The following is a 12,263-nucleotide window of genomic DNA, read 5'->3' on the forward strand; positions in this document are numbered from 1 at the left end:
ATGGGCTGCTGTTTTGGTTTACCTTTCCAGAGGAAATTTTCATTGTGGACCACAGGTGAGTTGCCCACAGCCTCCTTCTAGCTACAGCATAGTGCTGCTCCTGACTTTCTGTGTATATATTTGCCTTAGGCCTTCTATGACAACTCTGCATGAGTAGCTGAGCAGTACAGCAGAATAAGATCTAACAGGGTCTGTCATCCTAGTAAGCTGCTTGCTTCTCTCCCTCTCTCCCTCTCTCCTTCTCCCCCCCGCCCCGCTTCCTGCACTGTTACCAGCAACTCCTGGGTTGAGGGGGTAGAAACACCACCGTAAACAGGAAGCACCACTTATTCATTTTATGTCTGTGGTGCTAGATTTGTATGGCTTCTCTCATGGAAAATACATTGCATATTTGACTTGCATGTTTCCTGCTTCTAAGGATCGTAATCTAGTTTGCAGAAGGCACACATGGATGATGCAGAATTTTTTTTTTAACGTAATGCCTTTTAGGGCTAAGAACTTGCAAGTAGAAGAACTTCATTTCATTGTATTCTGGCAAGGTGTAATGGCTGAGGGCCAATGGGCATGAAATGTTTTTGTGTCTTTACAGTCTCACTGTACACCTTTCATAGTTTTGTCCACCTCTATCATGACCTTCCCCTGCTTTCACCCCTTCTTTTTCTAAGCTAAAAGTGCCATGGCTCCAGCACAATGAGCTGTGCTATCTTGATTTTTTCTTGATGGGGGCAGGCTCAATTCATCCCCCCCAAATTCATGAGACTCATAGTAATAGCCTGAGAAATCCTGAGATAGTGACTTTCATCCTAGCTGCAATAATGCAATAAAAGCTGAGCATGTGAATCAGACATGAACAGATCAGAGAACATGAAAGATGTATTAGTTATCTCCATGTAATGGTTTCTGCATGGGAAGGTACATGGTGTATAAGCTAAGATTTATTTTAACATGTGATTTTTGAATGGAATTCAAATGCAGATACAGTTATGTGTGTTTTCCCTTCTGTTCCATCTTACGCAATGAGGAAGGCTTGGGTCAAGTTATGGTTCAAATTAGGGCAAGTTCACACATCTCTGTCAATCTCTCAATGACTGCACAACATCTGAAGCCCCTTCTGATGCTATCCTGGCAGCATGAATGCCTCTGTGGGTTGCCTTCTTCCTGTGCCACTCAGGATACATCAGAAACATTGGATGATGTGGGATACCGCATGACACTGTTCCTTGCCATGCTTGCTTTGCCCCAGTTTTTAGAAGAAGTGTGGCTGGTGTGGGAAGGAACTACATGGCCTGGAATCCTCCCATGTGGGATTTGGGGGCTGTGATGTTCCCTGAGCAACGCAGCCCAAGATCCTTCATACAGAGCATTTCTACACAAGGCATTTATTGTGTACTTGTCATTCCCTACTCACAGTTGTTTATGGGTTATTTAGATGACAGCGTAAGCCTCCAGTTTTGCTTCTGTTCATAACTAGCACTTTTGGCAAGTTTTTTTAGAGCAAGCAAAATGGGATATTATTTCTGATGGCAAAAGAAAATGCTGTTTCCACTTGTATATTTGCACTATTCTGCTATACCACAGTGCCACCTAGAGATTATGTAGCAGAAAGGAAATGCTCCTTGTGTTGTGCTCAGATCTAAATTCTGCGATGAAACCAAAAGTAGATGCAGCAGATTAACAACCTCCTCTAGAAAAGCCCACAGTGGCTCCTGAGCTGCAAGGGTCACATCAGAAGAAGTCCCAAGTGGTAACTTGCATGTGTGAATGAGTCGTCTAATATAACAGATATAACTTCCACATCACCTCAAAACCTATGCTTTTCCATAGAATCTGTTCTACATCCAAGTCATTGATATACTCTGTATATTATACAGTAATCAAGTGTAAAGAAAACTAGTGATGTACATGATTGTGTGAACCAGCTTTCAGGCTGGTTTCCATCTGAAGCATCAGCTTACCCTCTTCCCATCTGTTCCCCTAGGTTGGTCTGTATTAATTGGTATAGCTAAATGGTAAACTGAAACCATGCATACTCCACAAATGTGTTTCTGCAGGAATCTCTCAAGAAGCAATTGCAAAATCTTGTTTAACACAAATTGCCACATTTCAGCATAGTTTTTTGCAAAGCAAACTATGAAACTCGTTTCAGTTCATCTCTTCTAAACACACCTAGTTCCCCCTTTCAAAACAGTTGGGACTAAAACAAATAACTAATGAATTGTGGTTGGCAAGGGTAAGAGATGGGCTGCAGCACACTCAGGCAAGTACTGCTGCTAAACTTACATATGTGTGTGTGATAGAGATCCCATTCTTTGTGATGACAAGGACATAATTTCTTTGAATGCTCCGTAATTAGCAATCCCTTTTTATCCTGAATCTCATTTGATCTTTGGCTCCATGTGTTCTCCAGGTGAAGAATCGTCCTCTTGTTCATCTGGCCAACCTGTGTTCTTGGCCAGTTGGTCCAATCTGCAACACTATACAGCTGAACCCCCAGAAAGATGTTTCCAAGAGGAGACAATGGCATCAGGTACTGGTTTTTTAAATAAAGTCTTGTTCTCCACCTCTAGAAGTGTGAGGGACGGGGTTACTTCTGTATTCTGGTGAATCTGAGATTGTCCCAGTGGTATTGTCTGGTAGAGCATGTACCATAGAATGAATCTGAAGGTCTAGCCCAGGAGTGGCTGGTTCTACAAAGAAAGTACTTTAGAATGGCCAAGAGTAAGACACACATGGACGTCTGTGTTTAGTTTTGTGCATATTTTTATATGTATACCCCCTTTTTTGCTTCTGTGTTTATGTACACATGTATACATAATGATGAGTTTAGAATGATGCGTTAAACCAGAGGTGGGCAACTTGTGGCCCTCCAAACATTTTGGCCTACAAATTATTTACGTTTAATGTATTTATATATTTCTATTCCTCCCAATAGTCGACGCTGTCTGGGTGGGTCGCAACAATTAAAACCATAAAATACGATGTGATAAAATACAACATAAAAGTTTAAAAGTATAGTATAAAATAAAAACCAAAATAAAACCTAGCAGCCATGCAAAGATTTAAAATACAGTAACAGATTTAAAACATCAGAAACTGAAAGACTAAAATGTCTGGGAAATTAAGAAAGTCTTCACCTGATGCTGGAAAGAGCACAACACAGGCGCCAGGTGAGTCGCTCTGGAAAGCTCATTCCACAACCGAGGTGCCAGAACAGAAGAGTCCCTCTTTCATCAACCCTAGCTGGCATAGCCAATGGTGAGGGATGATGGCAGCTATAGGCCAAAGCATCTGGAGGGTCACAAGTTGCCCAGCCCTGAATTAAGTGCTTGTCCCTGCTATGGCTTTGGGTTAAATGGCATATTAGAGCCACTTCACAGTTTACATGGAAAATGTAATACTTTTACCAACCGAACAAAAAAATGTGCGGCTTTCAAGATCTCCAGAGCTTGCTCATTTTTGGGTGATCTTTTTGTTGGCCTAATGAAGGTATTACACCAATATGGATTTTGAGATTTTTGTTATGGTCAACACGGCTCCCTTTGGTGCATTTTGGTTTTTACACAGAAAGTGTGTTTGCTGCGGCCATACCAGTATTACACTAGTGCTTCCCAGAATAAGCACATCAAGTGTGAATGGTGAAACCCCTAAACATTTGTGGGCATGTTCTGATTGCCTTCAGCTGCCACAGCTTCCCAGTGTACATCCGTTACATTTTTAGGGAAATGCACATGCCCTTCACACTTGATGTATTCACTGTGGGAAATGCTGGTGTTGTTCCAGCGTAGGCCTGGTAAACACGTTCGCCACATAAAATGTGAAGTAGCCTTTTGGTCACAGTTCAGTATGGCTTGTCACTTTTTTGTTGTGCAGCCAAGGCTCTTATTTTCTAGAAGGTTACAAAGGAATAATGGGTCAGGAAATGACACTGGCAATGGTAGTCTATGGCTTGCTAGCTGTGTTAATGTACCTGTTTCAGCCTCTGCCATTAGATCATTTCAAGAACTTGGGGAAACCTCCCATGCTCTTCATTAGCCCATCTGTAAAATGGGAGTGGTGAGTCTGCTTCCAGAATCCCCAAGGGAAAGCAAATGGCGATGGGAGATTTCATTACCTTGTAAGAAAAGTCAGCTAAATGAGCATCCACTGAGCTGTCTTTTCTGTTTGTAGCTGTAATGTTTATAATTCCATGTAAATCAAATCAGTTTGTTTTACAGACTAGCAAGGCTGACAATGGACAGGGAACGTTTAAGTGAACCTACTTACAAAAGCATACCATTGTTTACAGCCTGTATTTCTTGGCATGCATTTTGTCTGCTAAGCTATGTTTGCCCACTGATGTGGCCCAGGTTCAGTCCTGTTAGCCTGACACAGCTGGGGAAGAGCATGCTGGATTTTTTAAATGGGTCTCAGACATCATTGATGTAATTGCTGCCTAAATTTCTTGATTCCAGGAGCTTTATGGCTACACTTGATGATGTGTAAACCCAGCTAGATTTTTTTTCAGGTTGCAGCAGTTATGGGATATCTCAGTTTCCCCCAGGAAATTGATGAGCAAAGGCTTATGCAAATCAACTCCTTTCCTTGAAGAACAGTAGTAACTAGGAGGCCCCTTTTCCCCAGTCGAGTTTCTACGGACTCCCGTTGCTACCCAGATCAGCATGAAAGCAAGAAAAGGAATCCACAGAGGCCACTGAGAAAGTGCCCTGCCATTATAGAGACATTTCTGTGGGGTGTGGGTGTGGTTATATAGGGCTTTTTCTCTCTCTGTTCCTTTGGAGTCAGTTACTCTTCTAACTTGACCTGTCTTTTTATTTATTGAAAACATTTCAACCCCACCTCTACACTTTGCTCAAGGCAGCTGATGGGAAACCTGTCATAAAACTTCAAAACAAACAGGCAGTAATACCGTTAAAAATTAAAAGTTCGGCAACAAAAACCACCCAACACCCACCAGCAGGTCTGTTCAATCACCTTTAGCAACCATGGCGAGTTCAGCTTCCAAAGACTGCCTAAGTAAATAGGACTCATGATGCCTCTTGAATCTTAACGAGGGGGCACATTAGCCACACACTTTCTCTGGTAGTTTGTTCCAAAAACCTAGGGCTAAGGATGGACAGATCTCTATTTCTGGGTATGTCAGGTCCTCATGTTTTTGCCCATAGTTCCATCCCATTCCTGCATGAATCTGGGAATTGTCCCAAAATACGTATTTAAATATGTATTTTATTTAAACATAAACATATTTTAATACTATTTAAATGCATATTTTTCTCTCAAAATCTGCATTTAAATCCATATTTTCATATATCTAAATGGCTAAAAGCTGAGGTGCAACATTCAAAGAAGTGGAAAATCCATTGGATAGTGAGCTTCCAATATGCACTTTAGTCCAAGAGGCACAGATCAGGAATTTCATACAGGAATTTGCAAAGATCGAACTCCTCAAGCATCCCTACTCAGTTCTAGTCTGAAAAAGGCCTTCCTCTAAACCGGCCTTTCCTAAAGTGGTGCCCTCCAGATAAGTCGAACTATAACTGCCATCCTCCCTACACTGGCTGGGGTGATGGGAGTTGTACTCCGCTTAGCTGCTCTAAGCAAAGCCCAGTCCTAACTGGGGGAAGGGGTTGTATCGAGACATCCATTCTCCAGTTCAAATCATCTGGAGATCTGCATTCTGCCCATTGCTATAGTGGAAGATAGAGGATGCTTTGGATGTACAGAGTTCTAGGTTCAGTCAACAACCTAAAAGTTCTTAGGTGGTAAGACTGGAAAGACTTAAACAGAAGTCTTTCCAGTCTTAGCACCTAAGATCTTTTAGGTTGTTGACTGAACCTGAGACCCTGGGGAAGTGCTGCCACTCCAAGACAAAATTTCTGGGCTTGATTGTCCATTGGTCTGATGAGTATTTGGCAGCTCTTTATCTGTCCCCCCCCCCCGTGTCTCCATTCATTACGCCCTTGCTTTGCCGCCTCTGAAAAAGTTGACCGTGGTCCTTCTGCCTGCATGGCGACTTCTCAGGTGATCCCAGGGAACTGGATCCAGGAAGTCAGCCTGCAAAGATAGGAGAGGGCGCTCTGGAAACTGAGTCCGTGTCACTGGCTGTAGGGGAAGGGTTCCCAAATGGTAAGTTTTTGTCTCATTACTGATTTATGTTTTTAACATCTGTAATTAAAAAGAGAGAAAGAGAGAGAAACAAGCCAGCCCTCAAAATAATTGCACCTGGAGTATTTCAAATGGTTAAGAATAAGATGTGAAAAGGGAAGGGAGCAAAGGGGAACAGAGTTTGTAGAAGGCCAACTCCATAATTCCAGATGTCCGTGCAGAAGACAGCAAGGATGGTTAAGTGATGTGCCAACATTCTATACCATCTGATATCTTTCCAGTAGCTAATGTCATTCAGAGTTTGTGTGTAAAGTCCATTTAGATCTAATGGGAAGCATATGACTTGATAAGGAAAGACATTCTCAGATGCATCCTCAAACAACCACTAATTCTCTTGTGATAACTTCATATGCGTTTATCTACAAATAAAAGATATGTGCTGCAAAAGTTAAGTAAATCTGTAGGCCCCTTCCAACCCTACTATTCTATGATTCTGTGAAATAAATCTGTGTGAAAATGCTGCATGAATCCTGGTAAGGAATGTTTCTGAATAAGGGGGAGGGAACCTGTTGAAAGCTACCAGCACTCTTTTGGAAGTAGGAAGTGGGGAGAGGTCTCGCAGTAACTATGAGAGGATGGAGAAAAAGCAAGTCAACATGAGTTATAGTGATTCTTTTATATATCACCTCAGGGGAAGTAAGTAAAGGAGACTCTTTGCCTTACAATGTCTATTAGACTGGATCCGGCAAGCATCTTATTGCTGTAAGCTGAGTTGTCCCTCCTAGGTCCTGGCAGGCATTTCAAGAAACAGCACCTTCTGCCTGTTACCTGAGGGAGATTGATTATTTGTTTGTTTATTTATTTATTGCATCCTGCCTTTTTTCCTCTTGCAAGGAACCCAAGGTGGCTTATATTATCTCTCCATTTTATCCTCACAACAACAACTTTGTGAGGTAGGCTGGGCTGAGAGTCTGCGACTGGCCCAAAGTCACCCAGTGAGCTTCCATGACTGAGTGGGGACTAGAACCCAGATCTCCCGGCTCCCAGCCCAACACTAGCCACTACACCACACTGGCTCTGCATCCAGATGTGATGCAAGTGGATTAAACTGAACAATATGTTCAACACTGTTTACTTAGTATGTTTCAGCTCCTTGCGCAAGGGGTGTTCCGAAACCAGGGAAAGATTGAAAGGGAAAGATGTCACAATACTGTTGCTGGAGCACCTTCCTAGAACTATCCTGCAGCCACTCTAGCTATTCCAGTGCTGCGACTTTAAATTCACCTCAGTTTTTGCCTGGAGACATCTGACATATGGGATGTGGAGCTTGTCTCCTGCAGAATCATAAACCTGTTATTCTAATGTATGGCATCTTGCAGGGTGATAGAGATTTCACTCATACATCTCCATCCATCCATCCATCCATCCATCCTCTATATTGTAGAACTTCTGCATGACTACCGGTCTCATCTTCTTCAGAATCCGCACTTAGGGCCAAAACAGACATTACCTGAAATCTGCATCGACTGCCCCCATTTTTACTTTAAAGTAGGTGCAGGCCCCCAATCTGGTTTGGGACCCTAGCTTGCGGGGAAGGGGGGCTTTAACATCTGGATCAGGGCCATGCACCCACTCGAGAGTAAAAACAAAAACAAAAAAGGTACAGCTGCTAGATAAGGATTTAAAGTAATACCGTTTTTTGCCCTAAAACTCGCAATTAAACCGAATGAGCTCTGGTCCATGCACAGTGATGCTGGTGGAGAAAGGCAGTTCTAAATGCAGCATTTTCTCTCCTTTAATTGCCTATTTCTCTTTTCTTTTTTTAATTTTGAAGAGATTTCCCTCTCATTTTCTGTCAAGAGTCGCTCTGGGCAGGGCCTCAATCCCCAGCTGCAAGAGGCAGCAAGAAAGAAGCTGTGGGCCCTGGAAAATGATGATAAAGATGTTAGTGCTCTTTTCAAGGTAAAGTTGTTATTGCCGTTTATTTTCTGAAGCACTGACTATTGCTATAATAGTGTGAATATGAACATATGACGCTACCTGATACTGGGTCAGACCTAGTAATGACTGGCAGCAGTTCTTGAAGATCTCTAGGAGAGGTCCCTGAGGTCTAGGAGAGGTCAGACTTCCTATCTGAGAACTTTTTTTCATTGGAATTGCCAAGGACTGGAATCTGGGACCTTCTGCATGCAAAGTATTTGCTCTAGTACTGAGCTATGGACTCTGCTGGTGTTCTTTGGCATAACTGCATAAAGCAGCCAGAAATGTATTGTCAACATCTTTTTATTCAATTTCCATACCTGGGTGCCAGTGGGATTGCAGTGAGGTGTGGTAATCACAGGTGTCAACAAAGACCTAGGCCTGTAGGATGAAAATGTTTAAATGTTTACTTTTTAAAATCCCACCCTTCCTCCAAGGAACCCAGGGCGATATATGTTGGGTTAAATTGTGAGATAGTGACTGGCCCAAGGTCACCCAGTGAACTGTGGCTGTGGAGATTTAAACGAGGGACTGCTTAGTCTTAGTCCAACACTCTTAGCCAGGGTTATACAGTGTGGTGCCCACAGGCACCAATGTGTCCCAGGACACCTTTCTTGGTGCCTGACAAGCTGCCCTACCTCTCTCACTTAAAAAAAAAAAGTATTTTCTTATCGGCAGTTGGGATTGCTGTGAAATAGGTTTCTGTTGGTGCTGAAAACTGTGGGTTCTAAGGAGTTGTTTAGTGTGTTGAGGCTCGCACTCCACCTCTGCCTTGTATTCAGTCTTTTGGAAAAGGTTACTTGTCCTTTGCTATGCCTGCCATGTCAGCCATTTTGTGGTGGTGCCCAGGACAATTTCTCAAATTGCCAGATGTGCCCACAGCCCCAAATGGTTGCCTACTCTTACTCCAGCCACTACACCACAAAATGTTTCAGGATGGGTTTTTAATCATCGTATGTACTAATAATGAACTCCGAGTGCTGATCCAAGTTGTGAGGGCGCCACCCATGCACAACAGAGAGATATCTGCAGGGGCAAAAATTCTTCAGAAACGCAGCGAGTGTTGGCTGGGGGAGGAATGAGAAATCGGGACGTGGGGGAGGGAATGGAGTATGCTGAAAGGAGGCATGACTGCCTGGAACAGGAGCACTCCGCACTGCAAGACTTCACTGCAGCCCCATTTGTGAAGATGAATTCCTAAACTTCCTTTAGGTTGTCCCTGCTACAGTTCTGACTTTGGGCATAGAATCATGGCCTAGAATCCAAGTTCCAAATGTCATCCTTGTAATTAGGAAAAACAAGATGTGGTGCATGCTAACTTTTCATAGCAGAATTGCCAGGACAAGTGATCTCTCAGGATTTCTCTGCTGAACCTGTGGAGCCTCCCATAGCTGTTTCTACTCTCCTTTCTTGCAGGAGCTGTCAGCCAGGCTGGTGTGCATCCAGGCACAGGAGGATCGCTTTCTGCTTTCCTTCAAGACTGTAGAAGAAATCTGGAAGTTTTCAACATACTTAGCACTCGGTAAACTGCATCAAACTGAGGGGTGGCTGGCATTCTATCAGGACAGCTGGAGGGTGGTGGTGGGGTCATAAAATAAGTTGTTCTGGGATTTAAGGCAGGGCTGTGATATGGTATGGGAGACATGGCACTTCTGCCTCTGTGTGTCTTTTCCATATGTTCCTTTCAAGGTCTACAGTAGAAGTGAATTCCATTTCGGAGAAGCTCTCAGGGGCTCCACATTTCAGTGGAGGGCGGGGCAAAAGGGGTGGAGTCAAAATACCAAAAATACCAGCATATTGCAGCTTAAAGCTCTTCCTGCCAGTTATGAAGCCTTAGGAGAGGCAGTTCAACCTTTCAGAATGGGGGAAAAAATGCAAAAGCTGGGAAACCACCCAGTGATTGGCAGCCAGGGAAAAGGGGTGTGGCTCTCTGGGGAACCTCATTTGACCCACAGGACTGAGGTTGCCCACCTCTGGTCTAGTGTAACACACCACACTTTCCCCAAGACCAACAGCCAGTGATGCATGGCAGGGGTGTGGCAAAGCATGCTGTGATGATGTCATGGTGCGTTGTGTCCTGTGAGACACTGGGAGGAAGAGAGGGAAAGAGAGACAGAGTGGCAGTGGTTCCCTGTCCCCAATAAGGTCTAGTTCCGCCCATAGAAAGTTTTTAAAAGAGCAATGCACAGGCACGTCCTGGAAGGCATGATCAGGGAAGGCTTCACGGATCAGGATGATGATAGCCAGCAGTAGGGATATGAAGCTGAAAATGTATAATTAATTTGTTGATTGATTAATTAATTAACGGATCAATTATAGGATTTAACAAATGTTTAATTGCTTTGAAGTTCATGATGTTATTGTATTTCTGCTGATCGTACTGTTAAGCAGTTCTGAAGTTTTTCACTGTGAGGTGGTCTGTAAATCTGACAAATCAATTTGCTTCAGTTTAGGCCCTAAGGCTGTGTGATGTGGCCCTGCATGGTTGACATTCTGGGTCAAATGTTTGTCTCAGACAGGCACTGCTGTTTTTGCTTTGGGAGACATATTATATGTTTGCATTCTTTCTTTGGTGTGATGGATTAGGCTACGTGGGTTGCTGTTTGGAGCATCTTCTCTTCACCCCAGAGTACTGGCTGAACTGTGCTCTGGTGGAAGACACGGAGATCATTGTTACTATAGATGAAGATCACATGGCCACCATGTACCTGGGTCTTCTGCTCCAGGAAGGTGAGAAACAGAGCCTTCTAGCTCCTCCTCAAAAAGTCCTACTTTAGGAATATGTTCTGGACCAATTTGATTTGGTATTGACACAATGTATCCATAGTGGACCCCAGTGAGAGCAGGAAATTGCTAACTTACCTTACTCGCCTTTCTCTAAAACGTAGGGAAACCAAGGTAAGGTTACAAATCAATAAAACAAACCCAATACTAACACTAATATAATTGTCAAGAATAACCATAGAACAGTACCATTTAAAATGATGCAGAACCATATCACATGTCTTCCAAAAGAGGAAAGTCTCCACCATATTTTGAAAGGGAATCAGAATGGGCCAAATGAGCCTCCTCGGGAGAGAATGCCACAGTTGTTGCACCGTGACAGAAAACGTCCTGCTTCCTGTGGCTGCCAGGCCACCCTTTGAAGGGGGTGGAACATGGAGCAGGACTTCCCAGGACGTTCTAAGAGTGCAAGTTGGTTTGTGTGGGAGTAGACCAGTCTTCCCCAACATGGTGCCCTCCATATGTTTTGGACGACAGCTCCCATTTGTCACAAACCCTATGGCCAGTGGTCAGGGGTGATGGGAGTTATAGTCCAAAACATCTAGAACGCATCAAGTTGGGAAGGCAGGAGTAGAAGCTCCCATGTTGTTTGCACACCAAGAACCATGACCCTTCTTTCTATTTTTCTTCTTCTCTGCCCAAAGGAAACTTCTTTGCCAGGGCAGTGTTCAATGTCCAGGCAGAGGAAGAAGAGGAGGATTTGAAGCTGTACAAGAATGAGCTAGTCCATGTGAAAGACATTGGCCATGAAACTAAATGGGAAGGGACATCTCTCTTGACCGACCAGAGGGGCTTGGTCCCTGTCACAACCATAGAACCATTGCCCCATCCCTTTTACCAGTAAGTAGGCTGGCTGCTGTAATCTATACATGAGGCTGACATGTTGAGCCATCGTGGCTATATGCTGGGTTCAGTCATACTGAGAGAATAAAAACCTTTGGACAAGGCACCATTCTTATCCCTGAGATTAAGATGGGCTGCTGATTACTGTACCTACCTATCTACCTAGCCTTTGTGGAATTGTAAATATTTCATTCTGTATGTTCTACATAGAAACAAGGCTTAGAAACTTGTTTTCCTTCTCCACTTCAGCCAGGGATACCAAGTGGCTTCAGCAGCAGTGTTTTCAGTGGAGTAATTGTGGACTCTGCTTTTGTATACAAGAATGCCTTCGTTTGCTTGATGGGGAATTTCTGGCTCTTCACCGTGGATACATAGCCACATTACAGCAATAAGAATGTCAACTGCAGGTCCAAAATGAAAGTCGCTCTCATAATGTACCAGATTCATCAAAGCTGGGAGGCTGTCTGCAAGAGACCATTGGTTCTGTGTCCATTGACAGCACATTTTCCTTTTCTGTGGATTGCCACTTGTGTACAAAAGATCTCTCTGGGACA

At 43.5% G+C, this 12,263-nt stretch overlaps 1 protein-coding gene across 1 annotated transcript in view; it reads left to right on the plus strand.

Moving 5' to 3' along the window:
* Window positions 1–12,263, plus strand: part of SH3TC2 (SH3 domain and tetratricopeptide repeats 2) — a 46,180-nt gene continuing 33,917 nt past the window's right edge. Inside the window, exons 1-7 of the mRNA XM_084838678.1 lie at window positions 1–55; window positions 2,408–2,527; window positions 6,019–6,123; window positions 7,937–8,064; window positions 9,499–9,604; window positions 10,669–10,812; window positions 11,511–11,706. Of these exons, the coding sequence (XP_084694804.1) occupies window positions 1–55; window positions 2,408–2,527; window positions 6,019–6,123; window positions 7,937–8,064; window positions 9,499–9,604; window positions 10,669–10,812; window positions 11,511–11,706 (854 nt within the window). The remainder of the gene's footprint in view (window positions 56–2,407; window positions 2,528–6,018; window positions 6,124–7,936; window positions 8,065–9,498; window positions 9,605–10,668; window positions 10,813–11,510; window positions 11,707–12,263) is intronic.

The sequence above is a fragment of the Heloderma suspectum genome, chromosome 2, assembly GCF_057233095.1.
Source record: "Heloderma suspectum isolate Gila_16-S chromosome 2, 16-S_ref, whole genome shotgun sequence".
In the NCBI taxonomy this organism is placed as follows: domain Eukaryota; kingdom Metazoa; phylum Chordata; class Lepidosauria; order Squamata; family Helodermatidae; genus Heloderma; species Heloderma suspectum.